This window comes from Penicillium waksmanii (assembly GCF_028829765.1).
Source record: "Penicillium waksmanii strain IBT 27052 chromosome Unknown utg000005l:1.0-5232799.0:1.0-5237142.0, whole genome shotgun sequence".
In the NCBI taxonomy this organism is placed as follows: Eukaryota; Fungi; Ascomycota; class Eurotiomycetes; order Eurotiales; family Aspergillaceae; genus Penicillium; species Penicillium waksmanii.
Window position 1 is genome coordinate 3,817,547 of NW_026643252.1, and position 25,238 is coordinate 3,842,784.

The 25,238-nt window shown below is 47.2% G+C and overlaps 11 protein-coding genes across 11 annotated transcripts, besides 2 other annotated features; 5 read left to right on the forward strand and 6 right to left on the reverse strand.

Annotated features, from left to right (window-relative positions):
• Nucleotides 1-59: 59 nt before the first annotated feature.
• On the forward strand, nt 60-965 carry N7481_006334 (uncharacterized protein; the record flags this gene model as incomplete). Its single annotated transcript, XM_057265553.1, has 1 exon — nt 60-965. The coding sequence occupies one exon, from the start codon at nt 60-62 to the stop codon at nt 963-965; it is 906 nt and encodes a 301-aa protein (XP_057123273.1).
• Nucleotides 966-1,110: 145 nt separating this feature from the next.
• Nucleotides 1,111-1,121: a sequence feature (Protein overlapping with rRNA (N7481_006335, KAJ5984236.1) was converted to a misc_feature.).
• Nucleotides 1,122-1,186: 65 nt separating this feature from the next.
• Nucleotides 1,187-1,511: a sequence feature (Protein overlapping with rRNA (N7481_006335, KAJ5984236.1) was converted to a misc_feature.).
• A 721-nt stretch (nt 1,512-2,232) lies between these two features.
• On the reverse strand, nt 2,233-4,170 carry N7481_006336 (uncharacterized protein; the record flags this gene model as incomplete). Its single annotated transcript, XM_057265555.1, has 4 exons — nt 2,233-2,731; nt 3,089-3,698; nt 3,768-4,014; nt 4,084-4,170. The coding sequence occupies 4 exons, from the start codon at nt 4,168-4,170 to the stop codon at nt 2,233-2,235; spliced, it is 1,443 nt and encodes a 480-aa protein (XP_057123275.1).
• A 686-nt stretch (nt 4,171-4,856) lies between these two features.
• N7481_006337 (uncharacterized protein) lies at nt 4,857-8,464 on the forward strand (the record flags this gene model as incomplete). Its single annotated transcript, XM_057265556.1, is given in 4 exon segments — nt 4,857-4,915; nt 4,997-5,330; nt 5,350-6,086; nt 6,259-8,464. 4 exon segments carry the CDS (start codon nt 4,857-4,859, stop codon nt 8,462-8,464), a joined length of 3,336 nt encoding a protein of 1,111 aa, XP_057123276.1.
• A 2,331-nt stretch (nt 8,465-10,795) lies between these two features.
• N7481_006338 (putative zinc-containing alcohol dehydrogenase) lies at nt 10,796-11,982 on the forward strand (the record flags this gene model as incomplete). The annotated part of the gene is made up of 3 exons (XM_057265557.1): nt 10,796-11,657; nt 11,722-11,817; nt 11,867-11,982. 3 exons carry the CDS (start codon nt 10,796-10,798, stop codon nt 11,980-11,982), a joined length of 1,074 nt encoding a protein of 357 aa, XP_057123277.1.
• A 275-nt stretch (nt 11,983-12,257) lies between these two features.
• N7481_006339 (uncharacterized protein) lies at nt 12,258-12,830 on the reverse strand (the record flags this gene model as incomplete). Its single annotated transcript, XM_057265558.1, has 1 exon — nt 12,258-12,830. The coding sequence occupies one exon, from the start codon at nt 12,828-12,830 to the stop codon at nt 12,258-12,260; it is 573 nt and encodes a 190-aa protein (XP_057123278.1).
• An 882-nt stretch (nt 12,831-13,712) lies between these two features.
• Nucleotides 13,713-13,991, reverse strand: N7481_006340 (uncharacterized protein; the record flags this gene model as incomplete). Its single annotated transcript, XM_057265559.1, has 1 exon — nt 13,713-13,991. The coding sequence occupies one exon, from the start codon at nt 13,989-13,991 to the stop codon at nt 13,713-13,715; it is 279 nt and encodes a 92-aa protein (XP_057123279.1).
• Nucleotides 13,992-14,953: 962 nt separating this feature from the next.
• On the reverse strand, nt 14,954-16,427 carry N7481_006341 (OSTA/TMEM184 family protein; the record flags this gene model as incomplete). The annotated part of the gene is made up of 6 exons (XM_057265560.1): nt 14,954-15,358; nt 15,422-15,571; nt 15,632-15,757; nt 15,817-16,069; nt 16,147-16,294; nt 16,361-16,427. 6 exons carry the CDS (start codon nt 16,425-16,427, stop codon nt 14,954-14,956), a joined length of 1,149 nt encoding a protein of 382 aa, XP_057123280.1.
• A 632-nt stretch (nt 16,428-17,059) lies between these two features.
• Nucleotides 17,060-18,739, forward strand: N7481_006342 (Zn(II)2Cys6 transcription factor; the record flags this gene model as incomplete). Its single annotated transcript, XM_057265561.1, has 3 exons — nt 17,060-17,659; nt 17,721-17,852; nt 17,924-18,739. The coding sequence occupies 3 exons, from the start codon at nt 17,060-17,062 to the stop codon at nt 18,737-18,739; spliced, it is 1,548 nt and encodes a 515-aa protein (XP_057123281.1).
• Nucleotides 18,740-19,153: 414 nt separating this feature from the next.
• On the forward strand, nt 19,154-20,206 carry N7481_006343 (NAD(P)-dependent alcohol dehydrogenase; the record flags this gene model as incomplete). The annotated part of the gene is made up of 1 exon (XM_057265562.1): nt 19,154-20,206. The coding sequence occupies one exon, from the start codon at nt 19,154-19,156 to the stop codon at nt 20,204-20,206; it is 1,053 nt and encodes a 350-aa protein (XP_057123282.1).
• Nucleotides 20,207-20,435: 229 nt separating this feature from the next.
• Nucleotides 20,436-21,623, reverse strand: N7481_006344 (putative zinc metallopeptidase; the record flags this gene model as incomplete). The annotated part of the gene is made up of 2 exons (XM_057265563.1): nt 20,436-21,543; nt 21,580-21,623. The coding sequence occupies 2 exons, from the start codon at nt 21,621-21,623 to the stop codon at nt 20,436-20,438; spliced, it is 1,152 nt and encodes a 383-aa protein (XP_057123283.1).
• Nucleotides 21,624-23,412: 1,789 nt separating this feature from the next.
• On the reverse strand, nt 23,413-25,039 carry N7481_006345 (putative RING finger domain protein; the record flags this gene model as incomplete). Its single annotated transcript, XM_057265564.1, has 4 exons — nt 23,413-23,704; nt 23,788-24,243; nt 24,296-24,864; nt 24,923-25,039. The coding sequence occupies 4 exons, from the start codon at nt 25,037-25,039 to the stop codon at nt 23,413-23,415; spliced, it is 1,434 nt and encodes a 477-aa protein (XP_057123284.1).
• Nucleotides 25,040-25,238: the final 199 nt, after the last annotated feature.

The window sequence follows — 25,238 nt, forward strand, 5'->3', positions numbered from 1 at the left end:
TCCAGCCTCAGACAGCAACATTAATCACACCCTTCATCGTTTACAATTCGATTTTAAGGATGTCCACCCCGCGCAGGACCGTGCTAGTCACCGGCGCTACCGGCAAACAGGGCGGCGCTCTCATTCAGAGCCTCCTTTCGGCCCCTGATACAGCCGGGCTTAACATCATCGCTGTAACGCGCGACGTCGCTAGTCCTCGTGCGCTGAAACTTGGCGCGAATTTCAACGTATCGGTCGTGGACGGCGACATGGCCCAACCCGAGGCCATCTTCCAAAAAGTTGGCCCTGTGTGGGGCGTGTACAGCGTGCAGATTAACTCAGACGCCGAGGAGCAGCAAGGGACGGGCTTGGTCGACGCGGCTGTTGCTCATGGGGTGCACCACTTCGTCTACTCGTCGGGTGACCGCGGTGGCCCCGAAAAATCGCCCGTCAATCCCACCGGAGTCAAAAACTTTGCAGCTAAGCACCGCGTTGAGAAGCACTTGGCGGAGAAGGCTGCAACCAGTCCGCAAAGTATGACATACACAATCCTGCGACCAGTGACGTTCTTTGAGAATCTTACCACCGATATCCATGGGAAGGGGTTCGCTCGCATGTGGGAGCAAATTGGGGACAAGAAGCTGCAATTTGTGTCTACCCGGGATATTGGTCGCGTTGCGGCCGACAGCTTCATGCATCCTGATGACTATCGCAATGCTGCCCTGACACTAGTGGGCGATGAGCTAACCCAACCCCAGGCTGATGCCATATTCAAGGCTGCTGTGGGATTCCCTATGCCCATGGCCCCGTGCCCCGTGGCTTCTACAGTCAAGTTCATTTTAAAGGGCACCGTGGGAGACATGTTTCGTTGGTTTGAACGTGAAGGGTATGGGGGTGATGTTGCTGCATGCCGCAAGCTTTACCCTGGGATAAAGGACTTCAAAGCCTGGATCGAGGACAATAAAGGGCTGTGGTTATCTACCTAGAGTATCAGCGGATTTGCTTACGAGGTGTATTTGTCTTGCTGTTATCCTGATATTCTATATACACAAACAATTAAAACATCCATAAATGTTAGAGTTTCCGGTTATGAGCCCTCTTTGTTAATTTATTACGATCGCTCTGTGTCTGATGCAACTAGGGTAATTCTCTCTCCTTGGCCCACCTTATCTAATTGCGCACTCACTGGCACCTCATCTTATTTAAGACACGCGACCCTAAAACGGCGCTTATATCTTTCCAGCTACTATATAGCCCCTTGTCAGGCTCTATCTAGCACATACGACCATAGGGTGTGGAGAACAGGGCTTCCCGTCCGCTCAGCCGTACTTAAGCCACACGCCGGCAGGTTAGTAGTATGGTGGGTGACCACATGCGAATCCCTGCTGTTGTATGTTTTTGTTCACCCCTTACTTTTTAGTAAACCTGCTGTGCTTTTTGTCACCACACATACCCCTGCTATATTGCCTTGCTCCGAACTATTGGTGACAGGCGGACTAGATACACTGTTGCCATTACTATTGTCTGCCTAGGATTGGCTACCTTTTGTCAAAAGACCCAGTAAAGCTTTTGTGAGTAACGGACGAATAGTCAGTAAATAGTGTGGTCGTTTTTCCTCACTTTCTTTCTGCTGCGTCCTCTCCACTCACTCCTCTGAATTAACAAGTCCTGCAATCGCCAGAATTGACCTGTTGCGTTGCATCTATACTCAACTAATAGATAGTATTTGAAGTACTTGATTGATTCCAGGCCATCGCCACTAAGCCCCTATCAAATAGTGAAAATATGATTAATTTTCTCCGAATGATATAAACTAAGCCTTCCAAGTTCAGTGTTAAGCTCGCCAGTCATCGTTTTGGTCACAAAAAATTGCTCCTACGAGTTCTGGCACGGCTTGAAGTACATATTGAGACACTATCTTGAGGTATGATACTCAAATATTTGATGATTCTTGGAAGAATATCTAGGTAGGACCTGGCGGTGCTTCAGCGTTCCAACTTTCAAGGTGCTTTGGATATGGGACTGACCGCCTTCCGTTGTTTGACCGCAACTCAAACCTCGTATCATTGAAAAATCTCATATTGTTCCAACGAGCTTCCGTTTAGACCGCCATGGAAATACTGTGCTTACTAACATAGGGGTTCCATCTACAGGACATTGTTGCCAATCGTGAAACTCGACTGCGTAAGGAGGAGCTACATATCGCTTGCTTCGCCATGAATAATGCAAAATTGATGAACATGATAAAAAGCGTCAACTAAAAGTGTCCTTAGCAATGCCTCGATATCTCTCTAAGCCAGAGGATAGAGGGATCTTGCAGTCTTTAATCAGTTCCAAAGCCTCGTTCTTCCGTCTTTCGTCAAGCATATTTGCGCTTTCCTCCAAGCGAGTCTTCACAACACTCGGTGCCGCCTGAACATATCGCTTCAGAGCTGCAATGGTTACCTTGAAACCAGGCGAATCGAAATCTTCAAATTTACACATATCTCGATGATTTGCGGCGATCGCACATCGATTGGTCCCATCTATCACTGGCGCGGCACTGTCACGTGCCACAACATAGTCCGTTGAGTATTTAAGGTTTGTCGGTAGCTGCTCCCAGAAGAAGTACACATGGTATCGAGTCATCACTGGTGCAAAGTCTTGTGTTATGTTTTGTAGAGTTTCGGAGTCTACTTCGAGCCCCGTGATTAGGCTTGTCTCAAAGCGAGAAATCCTCCGCGGGACGACAGCAGATGCAAATTTTATCAGCCTGTTCGCGGGTCGGGCAATTCCTGATCCATTGTGGGGCGTTCCGTAAAATAGAATGCCGAATGTGCATGTATAGATCAAGTGTAAACGAGCGCTTCTGGACGATACACGACCAGCAGCTAAGATTAATGCTCGCTTCACTATGATTCCGCCCAGAGAATGACATAAGAAAATTATCGGTCTTGTCGAAGCATCACCAGCCTAACAATATTGGAGTGTGGATGAGCAACTCAGCTTTGATTTAATCTCCGCATTAAGCCGAGATAGAACATCTGGGTGTTGAGCAAGGTGATAGCTATGATAGTGGGGCATCAATGAGACAGCAGTCACAAGCACCGGGAATTATATAAATACTTACAATGTCCACGTAAGAAGACAAGCAGTTGTGTCCCGACCAGCGAGTAAAACATTTAGTAACTGTGCTCTCAATGTCTTTCGATCTGTTGAGCTTTCTGCAATGGTATCGAAAAGACTGTACCGTTTTTCCTGCTCTAAAATTTCATCGGCTTTTTCATAGCGCGAGTCAATGAAGCCATCAATAAATCGATGCACCGAGTCACATGCATTTCGAAAGTTTTTACCTCCAATTATCCAGTATAAATCCAGTAGTCGAAAGCGCTGTACAACATAGTTTTGCGCAATGTCAAAGTCCTCAGCAAAACCGCTACCTTTTGAGCCCTGCTTCTCAGCAAGACTGTTGATCGATCTGCCAAAAAGATATTCCGTTGTAGTGTCTAGCGTGAGTCGGAAAAATAAAGACTGCAGATCCACACGGTCGTCCTTTTCTGAGATACGATCAAGAAGATTGTTTATATGGACTTGAAAGACCTCTAGGTCGTTATACTGTTGTTTCCCAAATTGTGGCTGAAGTATTTTTCTGGAGTGTCTCCAAGGTTCACCTTCCTGAGTGAAAATACCATCGCCGAGAAGTGGAAAAAATATTTGACGACGAAGACCGAATCCGAAGTCTAGTGTATTGTTAGCTTACCATCAAAAGATACACTGGCTCTTGGTCATTAAGTGAACGAGGATCGTACCCTTCTCTTGGGATGACATCATAGCCTCCAGATTTCTAGGCTCAATAGTGCCAAAAGCAATTGTGCCTAGAAATTTCTGCTCAAGAGTAGTGCCGACGTCCTTGAAATGGAACGTAAATAGGTCCATCAAGCGCTGGTCGGCGTCAGCCGTCCAGATTTGTATCAGGCGATCGACGCCCAGCGGCCACCTATTCTTGAGCCTGGGAGCTTTTTTGCAGCCATTCTGATGGCCGATGCTACGGTCCACCTAGAAATGGTCAATTGTATATTCCATGCCCACCAGCTATTGTTGGCAGATGGACCATGTAGACATTACCTTGTACGCGGTGAGCGCTTCTTGGGCACGGCACAAAACCCATGCAATTATGATAGACGCGCAAGCTATTGCTGTCAAGCTCAACATGTTCGCGCAATGCTTAGTGAAATTTGTTAAGAATCACAGGGGTCGCCAGAGAGATCTGAACCCCTTATCTAGAACGCGATTATTCCGATGCGAAGGTTGTAAAGTTAGCCACGGTGTTTAGTGAGACACGCCGCTGGTTAATAACCCCCTGGAATCGACTGGTTCGTGGGTGGATTAGACTAGAATTGGATAGTCGTATTTTTTCTACCAAAGTCAGGAGTGGAAAAGCCCCATTCAAGTTCAAAATCGCTTCTGAAATTTGTGACAGTGGCGGATTTGATGCATTAGCGCGCCAAGGTCTGTGAGGGAGACTGCAACCTAGCCTCGCAACCCCTCAGCTGCTCCATATCTTGTCAGGGATAATCTACCAATCGCTTAGCGCGGCGTAATCCTTCCGCAAATCTACACCCCCATTTCGAAACACGTATGTATTTGCAGATTGGTTTATGCATCTCATTAATATTGCAGGCTTCACCTCACCCCGCCCAAAATCGCGTCGTCGTCGACGGACAATGTAGACTGCAGAACATCCCTGATCGTGCAGACACGGTCTGCTCTAAATTCCCCGACACGAATTATTCTTTACTATTGATTATTTCGAGTTCCATTTGCCTCAGGAATATATCACTTGCCCTTTCCCTCGCGGTCTCGATCTCGTCTCGTAAATTGTTTTGAAGTTCTTCCCAATGCCGGTAAACACAGTTTTCTCCACCACCCCTGGCGGAAGCGCGGATATACCCGTAGAGTAAGCTTTTGATTTGTCGCACCATCAACTGTTGAGGTTCAACCTTGGAACTTGACCGTACCCAGCTAATCTGACTCATAGTATTGTTCTCGTGCACGGGCTGGATGAGAAAACCAGTTCAGCTTGGACGCATGAAGAATCCGGATGCTTCTGGCCCCTCGATCTGCTGTCTAAGGAAGACAACATCATAGCCCGGATTTTGTCGCTGGAGTATAAAGCAGACGTGCCATCATTCTTTGGTAGCAGCTCAGCTGACAGAATTCTTCATCATGCGCAAACACTTGTTGAAGAGCTCAATGCGGAACGGGAGCACGATGGTACCAACAGACGACCGATCCTCTTCATCTGCCATGGTCTTGGTGGGATCATTGTCAAGAAAGCCTTGATCTACTCCTCGATGAGCACATCGTCCAAAGTCTCTCATCTACATTCAGTTTTTACATCAACTTTCGGTCTTATTTTTTTTCGGCACTCCACATGAAGGCGTAAAGAAGGCAAATTGGTCCTTATTAACAAGGGGTTGGAAGGGACTTTTGAAAGATCGCAGCAATTTCATCACTGCGATGGAGAAGGACTCAGAAACAATGGAGAACATCACCGAGCAATTCGCGCCGTTGCTCAAGCAATTCCACATACATAATTTTTGGGAAACACTGGAGACGCATCGGGCTTTTACCCGAGGTTATATTGTCACCCCTTCTTCAGCGGCTCCCGCGTGGGACGATACGGGTCGCTCTGGTCTCCCTGGGACCCACTCTAGTATGTGCAAGTTTCGCGACCGAGGGGAGCCTGGATATAAGACTATCTATGGAGTTCTCGCCAGATTTCAGAAACTGGCGGGTCCCACCATATCGGCGCGTTCAAAGCAAGCCGATGATTTTCTGAACACGCAACGACAATTTGAGGCAAACGAAATCCTGGCTTTTAATGTTCACCAAGGAAATAAACCTTTTAGTCTCACGTTGGAAACGACAGCCAATATTGGAAATAAACATTTCTTGGTCCCACACGAGATCAGCAAGTTCTATATAGGAAGAGAAAAACTGGCACTCGACCTGCGAGAAAGGTTCCTTGCACCCTTGGATAAACAAAAGCGCTATGTTCTCTATGGGCTTGGTGGGTCTGGCAAATCACAATTTTGTTTGAAGTTCGCCTCGGATAATAAGCAAAGGTATGTAGAAGAGTCGAGGCGAGAATGGATTACATGCTATGGCTTTCAATGCCTGTTTCTAGGTGACATGAGCCGCGTTGTGATTGTCCCTACAATCAGGGCCTTCATTTTCCGAAGCGGCAGGGACATACGCAAAAATAAAGAATCTAGAAGCTAATGTTCGTGAAACCAGGTTTTGGGGGGTGTTTTGGGTGAATGCCAGCACCCAGGCATTGGCCGAGCAGGCATTCTGCGACTTCGCTCGCATTGAGAATCTTGAGGAAAAATTCGAAACAGGTCTGCATTGGTTATCAAAGCAGGAGCGACCGTGGCTTCTGATCATTGACAATGCTGATGACACTCAATTCGATTATGCTCGTTACTTTCCAGCTGGTGGTCAGGGACATATCATACTTTCCTCACGCAACATCCAGTGTCAAGTACATGCAACAATAGGATTCCAAGAGTTCATCAGCTTGGAAGAAAGTGATGCCATCACTCTCCTACTGCGCTCATCTCTCCTTCCTGGGGATAAAGAGGAATTAAGAAACACTGCCCTTGCTATAGTTAAGGCGTTAGGGTATCTTCCACTGGCACTCATTCAAGCTGGTTCATTCATTCAACAAAACCTTTGCTCGTTGGACGAATACTTGGATGTATTCAATTCCTCGAAGAAGATTATTTTCTCAAATCACCAAATACAGGGCAGAGGCTCCTACGAGCATAATATTTACACAACGTTTGAGGTTTCATTCAATGAAATCGCCAGGATGCGGACGCAGAGAGCAATGGACGCTGTTGAAATTCTTCAGTTAATTTCCTTCTTTCACAATAACGAAGTGCCCGAGGCTCTTTTTCGAAATGCATGGGGCAAAATATCGGTTCATAAACAAGGAATCCCCACAGCTGTCTACGAAAGAGTTGCGCGTGTTTTTGGAGATCTTGTCACAATCTCGACGTCCTATTGGGGCTGGCTTACTTTCTTGGCCGAAGGTCGCTTTCCACGAATCTTCTCACAAGCTGGCAAGCGGTGGGATAAAATTCGTTTTCGGGACGCAATTGCTCTTCTTCGGTCATACTCTTTGATATTCCAAAATACCACAGTAGAGAGTTACTCAATGCATCCAATGGTTCAATTTTGGGCCCGCGAACGCCTGAGACCTCAAGCACAAAAGTTGTGGGGCATTATGGCAGCGAGAGTTCTAGCAGAGAGCATTACCACAGCAACAAAGGAGTCGGATGTGATCTATCGGAGGCACCTAATACCCCATGTCGATTCTTGTTTAAGTATTGATGCTGTTGACTCTCGGCAGGGTATACAGTTTGAAGGCTCAAATTCTGGTCAATTTGCTAAATTTGCCGCTATATACGCCGAGGGCGGTCGTTGGGTTGACGCCTCGAGAATCCAAGAGCTGCTCCTCAAGCAAAGACGGGAGACATTGGGCGAAGACAGCAATGAAATCCTAGAGATCATGGCTGAACTCTCAGAGAGTTATTGGAATTCGAGCGATCTTCAAAAAGCCCTCAAGATACAAGAAATTCTTCTAAAGAGGTGTGAGCAGCGTCTGGGATCATGTGATCCGCGTACCCTGCAAGCGATGGATACTCTAGGGCGCACAAAATGGCTATGCGGTGCGATTTCCGAGGCTCGCGGCCTCGGAAAGCAAGCCTATGAGCTTTCGACCAAAGTTCTTGGCGCAGATCACCCTCTTACTTTGAGCGCCATGACTAATTATGGCCGTAGCTGCGCTCATCTCGGAGACTACAAAACTGCGCAAAGATTGCTTATGGCTGCTTGGGAGAGGCGAATAAAGCTGTTGGGTGGAAAACATTTAGACACCCTAGAGACGATGCAAGAGCTTGCAATGAGCTGCCTTTCGCTCAACGAAGTTGACGAAGCGGCAAACCTAATGTACTTCGTGTTGGATAACAGGAAGCGTCTTCTGGGCCCAGAACATGCATATACTCTCTGGTCGATGAATGATCTTTCAAAGATTTATTGTGCTCAAGGCTATCCAAGAGATGCCGTGGAAATTCTCATTCCAACCAAAGAAATCGCGTTGCGTACCTTGGGCATAGCTCATATCGGGACCTCGATGACATTCTTCAATCTCGCTCATTCCTACATATTGTTAGATGAGCTTGGCCAAGCTGAATCAATTCTGATGGAGCTAATACAGAGAGAGGAGTCATCAATTGGACCAAACCATGCCGATGTATTCTCCGCGAAGATTGAGTTAGCCCGTGTGCTGAGAAAAAAGGGGGCACTGAGAAAGGCTAAAAGAATTTCGCATCAGGCCTTTGAAGGTAGAAGCGCAGTATATGGATCTGAGAGCCCTCGAACCATTCAAGCCCAAATACTGTTTGAAAAGATATCTCGGGAGGTGGAAATGACATAAGTCACTAAAGTCTGATACCACGGGCAGGCAACTCTTTCTCCGGGTGTGATTTGTTGTCCACAATAATTGGGAATCTCTACTCGCTCTGGCGGAAGATCCTAGGTTACGCTTGCTGGTTGGTCTCATCCCTGCAAGGCCCATGTGATGAAAGAAGTTCAATCGTCAAGTAGCGCGGTCCTGGAGAGGCTTACACCTCTGATTGTAGAATGACTCAATTCATAGCCTCAATACAAGCAGATAAGCGCCGCAAATAAAAATAATATGCTTATATTCTCCAGAAAATATTCTCTGTGCTCTCAGTTAATTATAGTCCTACGCGCTAATAATTAGGTGCGACGAAACAAATTTCCCGAACGATACTGAGCCTTACATGTGCATTATTTTAGGCTAGTCTGCAATCGTACCGCTACAGATACTAAGGCTTACATGAGCTCGGGTCTAGCAATCTTGAAGGGCTGAAGCGACAACTGTTCAATTGTAAATATCCTACCATGCTGTTTACAAAAAGTTTGGAAAGGAGAAAGAGTGAAACAAGCAGATCAACAATTGAAGTGATGTGTAAGGCGGTGGCAGAACAAGTCAGGCGGGGAAAGGCTATATACCAGGGCTATATAGTAGTAAGAAGCGGGTCTGACCCGTTACATTTTTGAGCCTATTCTTATAAGCGGATATAAGACGAACCGCTTCAGATAGCTGCTGTGAAGGGCTACAGCCGAATTGATTCAATTGAGCGGTGCCAACACGCACTTTATCTAAAGCTCAGAGAAGTGTATGGATAGGGGGTGACTCGTGGTGAGTAAATATCATTGGCTTGGGCAACAGGTCGGGACCTGGCCCTTTACAGAAATCGAGATTCAAATATCAGTTTACTCAGGTTACATCACTCCTCCTTAAGTGTTCAACATATATTTCCGTAGCAAAGCCGACCAAGTCCCAAAAAGGATCCATAACAACAAATTTACCACTACCCACTTGCCCTTCTCGAAGAATCTAATACCAATACTAATTTAATTTAATATACCCCACCAGAGTTGAAACCATTTTGATATCAAAAATTTCCAAAGATAAATCAATCTGCCTTTAAGAACTAAGACATGTTGTAAAATTGCATAAATAGATAGCTACATAAAGATCACGAGGCTACTAAAATAGGGAGGATCTTCGAAAGTTATGCACTTGCGGGTTTGGTTGCGGTTCTCACGTAGCTAACCGCATCCAAAATCATGCCGCAGTCTACCACTTAGTACTAGGTAATCCGTCATCAAAATACTGGTTCTAATATCTTGGTAGTGAAGACTAGAAGAAGAAAGCCAATGGTAAGGGAGGAAATAGTTTTTACTAGCAACTAGCCCTGGCCTGTTACAGATCAATAGTAGCAGCCGGGTAAAGATAGGCCAGCAAACAAGAGCAAAAAATGTTCCTTTGATCGCTAATCTACGCTCTAGTACTTCATTAAACTTTCCCTGTGGAATTTAACAAATACAACTTTGCATGTATTTTGCGGCCCTGCAGGTAAAGGGGCCACGGGGCGCAGGCTAAGGCGGCGAGCCGCCTCAGGACAAACTCGTGGGCGCTAGGTGGCCATCGGCATACAATATCTGTTGTATTTTTTTGTCCTGGTTTTTTTTCCTTTCATTTTATTTTTTTCCGTAATTACGACCGCAAAGAAACCAAATGCGAAGCTCATGGAAATGTCCTTGACAAAACGGCAGATCGTCATGCGGGAGCGATATACGAGTAGGGTCTGGGCGCTCGACTATCCGTCATATGCCCGTCAAACTCAAGAAAAATTAACCGCCTAGCTTCTCGCAATTGTCGTTGATTTGATGTGGATGAATACTAATTTGAGGGGTAAAACCTGGTAAGATAAAGGTAGCAAACATAGTTGCAGATGAAACCCTTCAGCCCATAGAAGTCCCTCGGCAAAAATATCTCTTCTAAACCAAGCCATCTGCATGCATAACTAGTCTGTCTCTGCTTTAGTTGCATCGTGTCAAACTGCCTTCGAGTCATTTTCCTTGCCAATAGGTACTAGTAACTAGTCGCTTTCAACTAACACTCATCTGCTTATCGGTTAGAACTTCCCCAGAGCAAAATGGCTCGTCACTAGTCACTAGTCACTTTCGCTTGCATAGCCTCGGCGGAGCAATGCTGTTAATCCTACGGAGTATCGTGTTTTTCTTCCAAAAAGGTTCTTTACTTTTCTGAGGGCAAAAACGTCAGCACAGTATAAAATCAGAAAACCTGGTAGGTTCGTCTTTCATTTTTCTCTTTTTTTGTCTGACATTTGAGACCCTATTTAAATTACAAGTTCCGAAACCATCCACCAACATGAAAGCCGTTGTTTACACTGGTGAAAGTAAGATCTCAGTCGAAGATCGTCCAAAGCCAGTGATTCTAGATCCCACCGACGCCATTATCAGGGTTCTTCATACCACTATATGTGGAACAGATTTGCATATCTTACAAGGCCATGTCTCAACATGTACTCCAGGCCGCATTCTGGGCCATGAAGGAGTTGGAATTATTGACTCTCTTGGTACCGATGTCACGAACTTCACTGTCGGCCAAATAGTAGTCATTTCTTGCATCACAAGCTGCGGTGCCTGCTATTATTGTCGGAGGAAGATGCCATCTCAATGTGAAACAGGTGGTTGGATCCTCGGAAATAAGATTGACGGGACCCAGGCCGAGTATGTACGCATCCCTCATTCCCCATTATCTCTTCATGTGCTGCCAGAGAGCATCGACCAGAAAGTTGCGGTGACTCTTTCTGATACCGTTCCAACTTCATACGAATGTGGGATCCTGAACGGCGACATCCAGCCCGGGTCTACTGTGGCTATTATAGGGACGGGTCCTATCGGTTTGACCATTCTCCAGATGGCGAGGAAGCTGTTCAGTCCTTCAATGACGGCCGTCGTTGGAAGGGGTCATCCTAGACTCGAGACCGCCACATCCATGGGTGCCGATCATACATTCAGTGTCCTTGATGGTCAAGATGCTGCGATTTCATCTGCTCTATCGGTTACTCAGGAACGGGGATTTGATGTAGTGATTGAGGCAGTGGGAACGCCGCAGTCTTTTGAGATTGCGCAGGCGCTGGTAGGTGCTGGTGGAACCATAGCCAGCCTGGGTGTCTTCGGCGAGTCATGCGAGTTGCACCTAGAGAAACTCTGGAATCGTAATATTTGTACATCCCCCATATCCCCATATCCCCACTTCGGGACTAGCAATTGCTAATGATTTCTCAACAGGTTTGAGGACCAGACTCATCGATGCCGTTAGCACTCCAGATATACTAAACATGGTAAAGACTGGTAGCATCGACCCTCATTTCTTGATCTCACACAGTAGGCATCATGAAATCTGTCACCCTCGCTCATACTGACTTCTGTGCAGATTTCTCATTCGATGACATTCATAATGCTTATGAAGCATTTGGGGAACCATCCAAGCATGGCGCCCTGAAGGTGGCAGTGACGATGCCTGAGATTGTGATGAACGGCTCTTCATAGTTACACGACGAAGTCTCCGCTACAAAATTATTGTCCGTTACCGAACAATATAGAAGAATACATATCATCAATTTTTTTGGGGCGTGGGTGTCACAGCCCCCAGCCTCAGGCATTCAGGCCGCTGTGCCATGCTTCCGTGTTCTAGATAGCTTCGCTACCTATGATTCTATCTTTCATATCACCACTACTTTCATCCTTGGCATTCATTTATCATCTCCCAGCCGGTATCGTGGCAGATTCCATGCTGTTATTAAAAAGATAGGATACGTCGACTTCTAGATTACGTCCTCTATCCGAAATTCCATTCCTTGCCCTGGTAAAATAGGTATCTTAACTGGAGAGTTCTCCCAAGGCTTGCCGAACAAATTGGTTTTATCCCCCTCCATCCACGCATATGTACCTAGGCCCTCGATCACATTCAAGCGATACGGCTGTCCTGTTTTCAACAAGTGCATTCCGAACCTCCAAAATCTGTATTTATCTTCGCTCATTGCGCCGGTATCCTCTGGTGTGAATTTCTCATGCCCAAGCGGTCTAAAGCTCTGAGACATCACGTACGGGATGTCAGGGTGCAGTGTGAGCAAGCGATCCATATCTTCTTGGTTCGTTGTACCCGGGGACCCTTTGCGATAAGTGTCGACCGTGGGTAATTGGGGTATGATCCCGGTATCAGCTTCGGAGATTGTAAGACAGTTGACAATAGGGACCAGCCCAGCATCCAGTCGAACGAGCGTCACCGGGGTGGCGCTGTCGATTAGGTTAAAAGTCAAAGTGAGTTGAGGATCTTTAGGATCCGAGTAGGAGAGGATAGGAGGAACATGGATGTCGAGTCTGACGTGGCGATCCATTTTGAGGCTATCAAAAGTTTGGCTGTGGTTGGGTAAGGGGCCTCGATAGGTGAGGAAGAAGGGGAGATGTCGATGTCCTGTGGGCAAGGGCCTGGCATTAGCGCCAATGAAGGCCTGAGAGGCAAAGCAGATCGGCCAACATGTCCACGGAATAAATTTTCTAAAATTGGGCTGAGAGTATTTTGGGAATCAAGGCTGAATCAAATAGATTTATCGGTCGGAAACCTGTGAAACCGCCGTGGTCAACTAAATTCGCCTAGATATGGTTCCCTTTGGGGCCGTAAAAACGCCAAAATGATTGCAAGTATGTTGCCAAGCTAGGCCCCCAACTTTGGAGTGTTCCAAGGTTGATACTTGATTCTCCCGCAGCCTCTCTTCTCCTCGTTTTAGTACAATGTGGTATCTTGCCAACTTAACATCGTCCATTTTATCTTAAGATGGATCTACTGGACTACAGCGACAGGGACGCGCTCCGGTCCTCCACACTGGGGAAAGTGTTGAATCTGTACGTCGAGTTTCTCTCAAGTCGCTCCGGAATACTGACCTAGGTAGCCTTCTCGTCCTGTTGATTCTCATCTCCTATATCCCTCAACATTTGCGCATCAAGGGTCGTTCACGAACTTATGGGATATCACCCATCTTTATTTTACTACGCTCAATCTATGCCACAAGCTGCCTCGCCAACATCTTGGTACTACCATCGGCATGGAAGATACAGCAAGGGTGTCGCGATAAAAACCCCACAGATCAATGTATCATTGAAATGAGGGATGTTTGGCAATTTTCAGCTGACTGGGTCGGCTCTCATGTCATGTAAAACTCTCTCTGCTGGTTCCATAACATTTACTAAGAGGATTTTGGCAGATTCGTACTCTACTTGTACTACTCCTCAAGAAGCTCCGAGTCTCTGTATTCGCCACAGCAACAGGGGAAGCACAGGCACAAGGGCAGGCACAGGGTGAGAATGGGAAACAGGATCAACAACAAGACCAGGACCGAGTACAGGAACAGCAACCAAGCTGGTGGCGTAAATTTTCCACTCCTTTCAGGCTCGCGACCATCGTCATCGTCGGGATTGTCCTCGAAGTTTTTCTGCTCATCCCCGTTGGTTGGAGGTATGTTCACGTGGAATCGCTTGCCGAATTCTTCAAACTCCAGCATTATCAGAGAGCGTGTAGACGACGAACACTTTACGCATTGTAGTATTAACATGACTCCTTGTGCACCAATTATAACATAAGCAACAGATGAAAAGATGTTGTCCTGGGTTCTGAGCTATGAGATGCTCAAAGTGCTTCCTCTCCGCTTGTGGTCGACATGGTTTTTATCTATGGTTGGAGAAATAAAATAGAAAGTGAAGCGTTATATATAGAGGCCCTAGTCAGAGGACTGCGCTATTCTAGCAAATAGCAAGCATATCAACGAAAAAGAAGGAATTGTGGGTTGCTTTCAGAAAAACGAATTCGTGTATTTTATTGCTGCAAGGTTTTCACGCAGCTAAAATAAACACATTCTGACACCCGGCAGTTGGTGAAAACTGACAAAAAGAGAGGTCGTGCCCGGAATCGAACCGGGATCGGCGGAATCAGAATCCGCAGTGATAACCAATTACACTACACAACCGTTTTAGATGAATTCTGCTTGGGAAAAAGAATCATATCCACAAATCAAAGAAAGGAAAGAAAAATGCTAGCGTCGGTCGGGACAAACCCTCAAGTTGCTGATATTGCTTAGAATTAATGTGCCCTCTTATGCACCGAGAGCGGTACTGATATTCCGAACTCGGCAACTGGATTAAATTTGAGGATAGAAAATCAACGTTTTGACCTAGCATAACTTTAATTACATGGCCATTAGTATACCGTCATATTAACGAGAGCCATTTCAAGTTACTACTACTACATGACTAAATTTATTGGGTTAGGTGATGTCTAAAATATATAGATGACGATGCAAACCAACATACCCTAGTACTACTAGTAGTAGATTAGAAATCTGCAAACAATTTCAAGTGCCCAGGTGGACATTGGAAGTCGTCCACGGGTGTTGTATCAAATATGAAAATAATCAATTAAATTATAGCAGTTTAAGGTACACTCAAAGTCACACCTCAGGCCCCGAATCTACATCCGGTAACCTGGCATGTTCATTCCGGCCTCCCTCGATGGGCCTGTCCTAGCATTGTGGATCATATCAAATGCCGATTTGATATCTCGGAAGAAATCTACCGGGTTGAACAATGCAAGCCATGCGAAAACCCCCAACGGGCCTCCCTGGTACCGTTTGATGTAGTGGCCACCGGTCTCGCTGTCGACAACGGCAAGATATTGTTGAGAATCACTGCTATGCTTGACACGGGCATTTGACGTCTTGTATGGCTTGACAGAGTACGCGTAGTAAAATAAAAATGCGAATGGAACCATTTGAAGACAGATAAGCAAGGTGGGCAAGCCTATGATTGTGTCTGCGTAGCTTAGCGTATCGGACGGCTTGAGGGCGTCGGTGGAGTGCAGAATCGTAAATATAATCTTTTGAATTGTCAGATTTTGTCACAATTTAGTCCTCCGGCTCGTTGGGCTGAATTATCTAACCTGTTCCAAGAACTCAAGACCAACAACAAGCTTAAAAGCGAGGAGCTTAAGCAGTGGTTGATGCTCTTTCATATAACCCTTGAGGTTGGTGTAAAATCCGAGAATGGCGACGATCGCTACGCCGAGCGATAAGATTCCAATAATGTTTATCTGTTTGCCACGTTAGTCATAGATAATCTCTCAAATTTGAAAGGCACACAGTTCACTTACCCAGAAATGAGCAAAATGTTTATCTTTACTTTCGAGACAGTAGGTCCCTTGTGCCTCCGTAATGCATTGCGCTATAGCGAGAATAAATGCGACAAATGGATACTGCAGAACCACAAACCAACTTCGCTGAAAGTATAGTGGGTTAGTTGAGTCGTTGGCTATAACTTAAATTTTGGGTTACTAACCTTCAACCACGACAGTCCGTCTGTTGTATTGCTTTTATCGAATCTGCTGGGAATTCTGAGAGATGCAAAGAACTCGACTCGGTGTCGGTCGTTGGGCGCAAGAAAGTCGCATAGCAGCATAAAAAAGGAATACATTGCAATTCCTTGGAAGAACTTGACCCATCCGTTTAGATAGACATATGTGTCTGGGAAACAGATCGAAAGCAATGAGAAGATCGAGTAAATCGGGAACATAGAGGCGATTCTCATAATTCTTCATGTCGTGCCAGTTAGCAGGTATCCCCTAGAGCCAGTAATTTCATTGTCATAGAATAGGAGAGCCGAACTTACTTAGTCTGTTTATTCGGATCGCTCAAGTGAATTGCATGGTTAAACATAGACGTGAATATCACCAAACAAGTGAGGCCCGTGCAAGCGCCAGAGAGGATCATATTAAATTGGTGAAAAGTAAGGTCACCGACAATGTTATCAGGTGCATCTGTTCGAAAGCAAAATTAGTTTGGGGTTCCAATTCGAGTCCATCCATTGAGATCGAATCGCGCACCAGCAACAAGATGTTTCGGCATCGGGCAAGTTGTATTGCTGTGGTCATCATGGCTAAAAATCCCCATTCTGAGTCTGAATAGTAGTCGAGAAATTCGGCCGCCGTTGAGATTATAAAGTACTGGTTCTTCGGGAAAATGGTCAATTTTGACCTGGAATGATGGTGGTCGGAAGTGAATCCTGTTGTATAATTATTTTGAAGACAGCACAGAGGCAGACATTGACCTTTATAGTCGCGAACGAGTGCAGACTGATTTTGCGCAGCCCCGTTGAGTCCGGATGCTACTGATTACTCTGAGACATGATCAACTTCCAAATTCTCCACAAAAGAAGGTAAATCGTGCTTATCCAAGTCTTCAGCTTGGCGCCATCAGCCCTAAACAAGCCTTGCAACCTGCATTCCAAATGGGGAAGCAGATGCGGTCGACAATCCCAAGATTTCTCAAGCTTATTGGTTGACACTCGCCCACTTACCAGGTGGGGGCCATTCGTGAGACGCTAGGCGATTTGAAGCAGCTTTTGCGGTAAGCCTATCAGCGAAGGGCAATTGGGGCTGTGAACCCGCCCAGTTTGAACAACAGCCTCGAGGCAACAGTAAATAGGGCCCCAAAACCCTCCTTTCCCACCTCCCCCAACAATCAAAGTTCACGGGCCTCGCATCTAACTCCACATATCTGCTAGTTAATATATCAGAGACGTAATGCCGAACAATCGCGGGCCGAGTAAAGGATGCCGACGATGCAGGGAATTAAAAGTCAAGGTATTCCCCCAGATCCTACCGGCACTTCAGAAAACAATTTCGTCTAACAAAACGGCACAGTGCGACGAGGGCAAGCCAAAATGTCAAAGATGCCACAAAGGCTCTCGCGATTGCGTCTATCAAGCTGATTTTGACCGGCTTCACCGTGACCAAAATTCAAAGGCGCAGTCCATTGCGACAAAGAAATGGCGACAGCGCGCCGAATTTAGAACAGAAGTACCAAACCAGGAATATCCAAATGATTCACTGGCTCAACTGGCGTATAATCGCTTCTGCTATGATTTTATGAGATTCCCCGGGGTGATAGACAAACTCCCCAAGATCCTTGAAACTGCAGCCGAGGACTCGTGCATTTTCACAGTCGTTAAAGCCCTTGCCCATGCTAACTACCACGGTCGCTACGGGTGTCAAGAAGCAAACGAAGCAAGCAGGTTGCTCTACGGTGAGGCATTGCAACAGCTTGCCATGCTAATGTCAGACCCCGATGAGATGCAACGGGACGAGGCTTTGATGGTGATATTTCTCTTCAGCTTATATGAGGTAGGTAAATATACCTTCTACTAGCCGGATAATATAATTCATATAAGCTAACCGCTTCCAGATGTTCACGTCTTCTAAACGCGACGGCTCGTGGATAACGCACATGCAAGGCACCCAATCTGTTATTGCCCATAGGGATAATACCAGTCTAAAGGACGCCTCCAGCTATCTTTCAATATTATGCTCTCATCTGGTATGTTATATATGACATCTATAGCAATGGAACCCCCCCCCCCTCCTCTCCAGGGTGCTAATTTTATTTAGGTCGTTTACTACTTGACAGAACGAAAATGTCCACCACCGCATCTCGATCGTTGGATCCAACAAATACCGTTTGAATATGATCCCAAAAAACGTCTGATTATTTTGATGTCCGATTCCGCGAGAGTTTGCTCTATGCTCGGGGCATGTGGTGGCTTTGAAAGCTCTACCAATCAAACGAACCTAGATATTCTCAACGAAACCCTCGAACTCGACCTAAGGCTAGAGGGATGGACCGCATATCTGCCTCCAGAATGGTCCGATGTGACTCTCAACCTCGTCTCACATATCAAGCGTCCAAATTGGTCGAAAGAACTACTTTCAGGCCCCGGCGCCCCCGAGCAAATGTATTCATACCCGAACCGCATAGCAGCTAGCAAATGGATCCTGTGCCGAGCAACTCGCATTCGCTTGAACATCACCCTTCTCGAATTTTTACACCAACGACCATATTTAATAAAGTCAAAATACTCCGGATTGGAAGCCCGCACGATTGATCTGCTTATATCTTTGACCACTGAGATTTCCTATTCAATACCATACTTCCTGGCTCTCTCCTTTGATGGTTCTTCCGATTTTGCTTCAGCGACTGATATTCCCACTCTTTGGGGCTACATGACTCTTTGGCCCGCATACACCAGCTCCCTATGCCTACATCATAAATTGGTCAAGAAAATGGACTCTCTGTCAAGGGGGACCTGGTTTCGAAGGATGATCGGCTTCTTACGCGAATCTATAGGTATAGCGAAGGCTCAGATTTTACTTAACGAGACTCTGACCCAAGAGATGGATTTATACCCTTTTGTTGAGCGGGTTTAGAGAGCAATGTCTATATATTTTTTACACCCATACTTGTCAAATGAAAACAATTCATCAATGGTAGAGTCTTGGCGGGCCAACCCCCTAAGCACTTCGTGGCCAGTGCGTTCCTCACCCGCCCCACTTAACTTTGGAACGACCAACAACCAGGGTGAAGATGAAGGTGAAATCATCGCTTCAGGACGCCTGACTATCGGCAATAAGCACCCAGCACAGCCTGCATCACGGTTGATTCTTACTCACCTTCTCACTCGTCACTTGAAGCCGCCAGACATTCGGTGTGCAGCACCCGATTAGGAAAGTCGTGCGTGGCACCAAACAAGCCTCGACAAAGAATTCCCTATCCAGCTTTCTACAGACAGCCAAAAGAAGCCCCTACCCAATATGAGTACGGGACCCACAGAGCCGCCCATTATGGCCGAAGCTCATCCCGAAAACATGAAAGCTTGGCTGTACACTGGCACAAGCGGTGGTCTGGAGAAGAATCTCGAGCTCAAATACTCCATCCGCGCACCACCTGTCCCCCGCACCAATGAGGTGATCGTCAAAGTTCTTTCCGCCGGCTTGAACCCAGCGGACTTCAAAGTCCCCGAAATGGGCATCGCTGCCACCCATCTAGTGATTGGGATGCCCGCTACTCCCGGCATGGACTTCTGCGGTCGCGTCGTGAGCACCGGGCCGAGCGCCGCGCATTTCAAACCGGGTCAACTCGTCTATGGGTCGCATAGTCGTCCAATGAAATTTGGCTCTCTGGGCGAGTATCTTTCTATCCCGGCTTTATTTGTTTCGCCTCTCCCAGAGGGCGTGGAAATAGACCAGGCTGCTGGTATTGGCATCGCTGGCCAGTCGGCGTACCAGTCACTTCTTGGATACGTGAAGGAAGGCGATAAAGTCTTCATCAATGGTGGCTCGGGGGGCTGCGGGTTGTTTGCAATTCAGATTGCTAAGAACATGGGCTGTCATGTTACTGTGACCTGCTCGACGCGGAATGTCGAGCTCTGTTACCGAATGGGCGCTGACAAAGTGGTCGACTACGCTGCTGAGGAAGACCTCGTGGCCGGAATCAAGCGGCAGGGTGTGATTTACGACCATATAATTGATCATATCGGTCTTCCTTCTCCGTTATACTTCCAGTGTCATCATTTCCTGAAACCTGATGGTGTGTTTGTGCAGGTCGGCGCATCGTCTATGCTTACTTTTGCTGGCCGTCTGGCTTGGCCTTCGATCCTGGGTGGTGGGAAGAGGAAATATGTGATCTTCTTCTTTACGAATACAGGGCAGCACCTCACTAAACTCGGCGAGATGATGGAGGAAGGTAATCTACAGACACAGGTGGATAGTGTTTATGAATTCGAGGACACGGTTCAGGCTTTCGAGAAACTCCGCTCGGGGCGAGCGAGGGGGAAGATTATTGTTCATGTGGCGAAACCGCAGGCCCATTGGCATCAGGAGATGGGTTTATTTTGATGTTCACATGTAGTATATCCCGATGTCATGATACTCGCAAATTGAAATAGCTAATATGCAGCGAATATTCAAAACTCATTTTCGCTTTAAGAATGACAGTGCGCCCAATGCTAACGCATCAACACCAGTTTTTAGAGTAGGCTCTACAGCTGGAGCGAAGAAGGGCGAGTGGTTATTTGGCAGCTCGTTGACTGTGCCTTTGGCCACGGCATCGTCCCATGTTTTCTCGTCAACCCCCCCCAAAGATCCACATGGCATAGGGTGCTCCAGCAGCGGTTGCCAAAAGTGAGAAGTCTTCGCTGGCAGCAGAACGGTCCACTTCAACGAGGCGCTCCTGGAAGAACGACTTGAATGTAGAGCGAAGAGCGCTAACCGTCTTCTCATCGTTGATTGTAGAGGGGCCAGAGAATGTCCGAGTGATCCTAGGTTTCTCAACAGCGCCCCCAGCCTCGCACTCTGCCTCAACAATCCGATGGATAGCCTTGCAGACCTTTTCACGTATTTCGGGCTTGAAGGTCCGCACGCTCAGCTGCAAATCTAGATAATCCGGAATGATATTCGACGAATGACCCGAATTGATGCTACCACACGACACCACAGCTAGTTCCCCAGGAACAACCTCACGAGATACAATAGTCTGTAAGCGCATCACAATCGAGGCACCAATAATAATCGGGTCGATAGTTGTCTGCGGCGAAGACCCGTGGCCGCCGCGGCCGAAAACACGCACATCGAAGGCATCTGCAGCTGTAAGGAAAGCGCCTTCGCGAATACTGACCGTACCAGCTCGCATCCGCATAACATGCTGAGCAAGTACGAGATCTGGCTTTGGTATCTTGTCGTATAGTCCGTCGTCCAGCATTGCCTGTGCACCGGTTAAATGTTCTTCTGCCGGCTGGAAGATACATATCAACGTTCCGCTCCAATGATCGCGCGCAGAATGTAACAGCGATGAGGCTGCCATGAGAGTTGTAACATGTGAATCGTGTCCGCAGGCATGCATAACTGGTGTACTGACACCATCTGGGCCCTTGACGACTCGAGTACTTGCATAGGGTAAACCGGTTTTTTCCTCTACAGGCAGACCATCCATGTCGGCTCGAAGTAATAATTTTGGACCATCTCCGTTCCTGAGAACACCCGCTACTCCGTGACCCCCGATCCCTGTGTGCACATCATAGCCTAGAGACTTCAAGTGCTCGGCTGCTAGTTTGGCTGTCTGCTCTTCTTGTCCTGATAACTCGGGTTGGCTGTGTAGATCCCGGTATATGTCCTCGAACGGCTTGAGGTCCGGTCGATATCTGTCCAGAAAATCCTGTATACTGGACTTGCTATCGCTGGAGAATTCTTCGGTGGGGTATTAGCCGGAATACGTCAATGGTGGCAAGGGGATATCCTCCTTACTCTTTTCCTGCATAGCGGAGTAGATATGTACGCCAACGGGGCTATTTTTAGATCGGGAAACCCCAAAGACGTTCTTTGGTCGTACAGATGATATATAGAATTAAATAGAATGTGGGATTTGCAAACTTTTATTCGTGGAAGCCCCGGGCGAGCCGAGAATGGTCGTACATGGACAGACGTGCTATGCCCAGGGTTTAATTCATAAGCATTTTGCATAGTCTGAGCCCGCACCGTGTCTTTGAATTTCCGGCCCCTAATACCTAAACACTAATGCACAATCCAAAGGATTTCACGGATCCTCGTATTATGCTATGATTAATTTCCCAAAGCACACAACGGCCCCAAGGCGATCTTGGTACAGAACTCTAATGCATAGTTACAGTCACATTTCCCCAGTATGCAAGGCATAACGTCAAATGCAGCCGGTAAGACCCATATTTTGCGACCCTAATCACCAAGTACTACCGATAAGATGATTAACGAATTATGCCCAGGTGTTTGAAACGTTTCCGGCTCAACGCAACCTGGGGAAAAAACTAACTTCATGCACAATGAGTATCCAAGTTGGTTAACTAAAGCAGAACATAACTTTCTTAACCCAGCTGTCAAGGTAAAGTGATGAAATAGTATTACCCGTGATGATGAGGATCAGAGGAGTCTAGGTATGGTACATATAGTATGTTTGGATCAATACGTAATAAAATAGCGTCTAGGCGCTTTGCTGACCACATATGGGGCCTAGTAGGTAAGACTCTAGGAGGAAGAACTGGGTCAATGGCTTAGTATTTGCTTTTTAGCCTCATATTGGCAGAAATTTCGACGATTTTTCATCACAGGTTGTGTAGTGTAATTGGTTATCACTGCGGATTCTGATTCCGCCGATCCCGGTTCGATTCCGGGCACGACCTCTTTTTGTCTCTTTCAATCCTGATTCTTATACATGGAACTTGAATCAGCTAGCTTATTGCTTTCAAGGCTTTGATTTTTTGTCATAGTGGAGGAATTTATTAGTAAGTTGTAGGCTGTCATGATTTTTATAAGTAGCTCGAGGTGAGCTTCCGATCATGATGGCAGTAAATTCACCCATCTTCCAACAACTGGTTGTGTAGTGTAATTGGTTATCACTGCGGATTCTGATTCCGCCGATCCCGGTTCGATTCCGGGCACGACCTTTCTTTTTTGTCTTTCTTTTGACCTGATGCTGACGAGGACGAAGACGAAGACCTGGAGTTGACGATGTTTTTGTGCAATTAACATAAAAGTTTGACTTCGCATGAGCGGAAACATTGATGCAACCCGTGGAAGAACATTAGAAAACCTAAATTCAAGTTAAGACCAACCAACCCTGGAACACCTAGCTTCTAGTTATTAGTACTGGGACTGCTGATGTGCACCTGCATTTCTAAGTATTGTATTGGAATAAATAAACTATGTTCTACCTCGGGAAACCCCCCCAAACAAATACAAGATAGAAAAGAAAGAAACGAGAGCATGCCGTGGCCAGAAGGCGAGGCGGGGGAATAAGTATGTACAGTCGGCAGAAGTGTAGTTAATCCATGGAAAACCAGCCATGGAGCTCGACAAAGAGCCATCGCCGCGGGAACTCGAACCATAGGGTATGTGGGAAAGAGAGACGCTGAACAGCCTGTATCACCAAACATAAAAAGTAAAACCAAAAATAATAGTAATGAGAATCCCAGAAAAGAAAATGTGTGACACGCGGGTTGCATGTCAGGACGGGAGGGAGAAGTGGAAGTAGTGGAAAGATAAAAAAGATCGGATCAGATCGATCACATCACTCCTCATGCACTGCCACTACCACCACCACCAAGCCGGCTCCAGACCCAGCCGGTAATTCCACCACGATGATGCCCTTCGCTCCGACTGGAGCGTCTGGGCCGCGATGGTTCATTCGCGTCCTGCGTCGGTGAGTTGTTGCTGGACCGCGAAAACGAAGAACGGGCACTGGTACGAGAACTGCGCGAAAATGGCGAGCTGCGCCGTCGACGCTGGCCGGGTGCGGGTTGTTGCTGTTGTGGCTGTCCGGGGCTATCCTGGATATTGATCGGGTTTTCGCTGGTGCCTTCACGGGGGCTTTCGTGAAACATGTCAGCTGAGTCCGGGGTCTTGATCTCTTCTCGAGTCCGTGGTTAAAGGGTGATTGTCATGCTACTTACCTCGCAGCAGGATCGATACTCCGACGACAATTCGGGCAAGTATTGTGTCTGCTCAGCCACGCTTCGATACAGTCGAAGTGGAACCAATGCTCGCAAGGCAACATCGTGACTTCGGTATCTAGTTCGACACCATCCTTGCAGATAGCACACTCGCCTTTACCGTCCGTTCCTAACATCTCCTTATTGACTTTCCTCTTAGGAAGTGACTGGATAGCGGTATTGGTTGCTGGCGGCGGGCCGGCACCCTGTGCGTCTTGTTGACCAAGCTGGGCGATGACTTCTTCCAACGCTTCGCGGGAATAGACGGCGTCACCGTATCGGCGCGTTTGCCTCGGGTCAGCCATTTCCAACATTGCGCTGAGCATCCCGAGCGGGTCAGGTCCCATCGGCATTTGGGGGTTCGGTCTTCCGGTCCGACGCCTTGAGCTGGAATTATAGTGGAAGGTTCCTAGAAGACTGGCTCGGGTGTTAGACCGCGGGATTTCACATCGACATACGGGATACATACTCGGACAGGTTTTCGACAGGCGGCGACATGCGTTGAGGTCTATCTGAGTCGCGCGGGAATAGTCCTTCGAATCCCGCATATTCATCTGTGCCTGTGGGATCGGGGTCTGGCGAATATCGACGTGATGACTCTTCCGGCCTGGGGCTTCTATTCCCATACTGCTGCTCTGTGTGGTGGTTATGATGATGATTATTATTGCGATGGTCAATATCATGTGCATCTGAAATGTCTCCCAGTATTGTCTGCAATGTTTGGAGCATGGGTATCATGGGGTTTGAATAAGTGCCAGCGCCAGCGCCAGCGCCGCCACCACCAGCACCATGGCGGGGTGGGAAGCTCCCCCGGACAGTGGAGGAACTGAAAGAGAAACGTCCATCAGGAGACCGGTAGGTATGATGGGAATAACCGGGGAAAGCGAAATCCATGGGGTCGTATGCTGCGGAGCCCGGATGTGGAGGTGATTCTTGATCTTGATCTTGATCCCAAGGGTTATGGTCCGTGAAGGGGCTTATAGCAGAGCGGGGAAAAGCGTCACGTTCACGTTCAGGGGGGGCAGGACTCTCTTCTATCTATCAAGCAACCGCGGTTAGGGGAAATACGCACGACAGGGAACGAGGAGCTGCATACGATCTGTACGAAATCGGACCCGCAGCTGGGGCACAAGAGGCGGTTGTCGTAATGATTGGAATCCCGAACCCAGTCTTCGCCACACGCATGGCAGATCAATAGTTCAGGATTGTCCATGGAGGGAGGGGAAGGGGGAGTCTGAGTCTTTAAGTTTTGAATCAAAGAGCCGACCAAACAAAGAGGTAAAATTGCCGTTTGTCGGAGTGAGAGAGTCACGAGTCCATTGCTTATCTGGCGTGGGGCAAACGTGTGATAGCCCCGTGGCAGGGCTGGGGAGAGCAGCACAGGGCAGGATACGGTAGGTTCACTGGAAAAG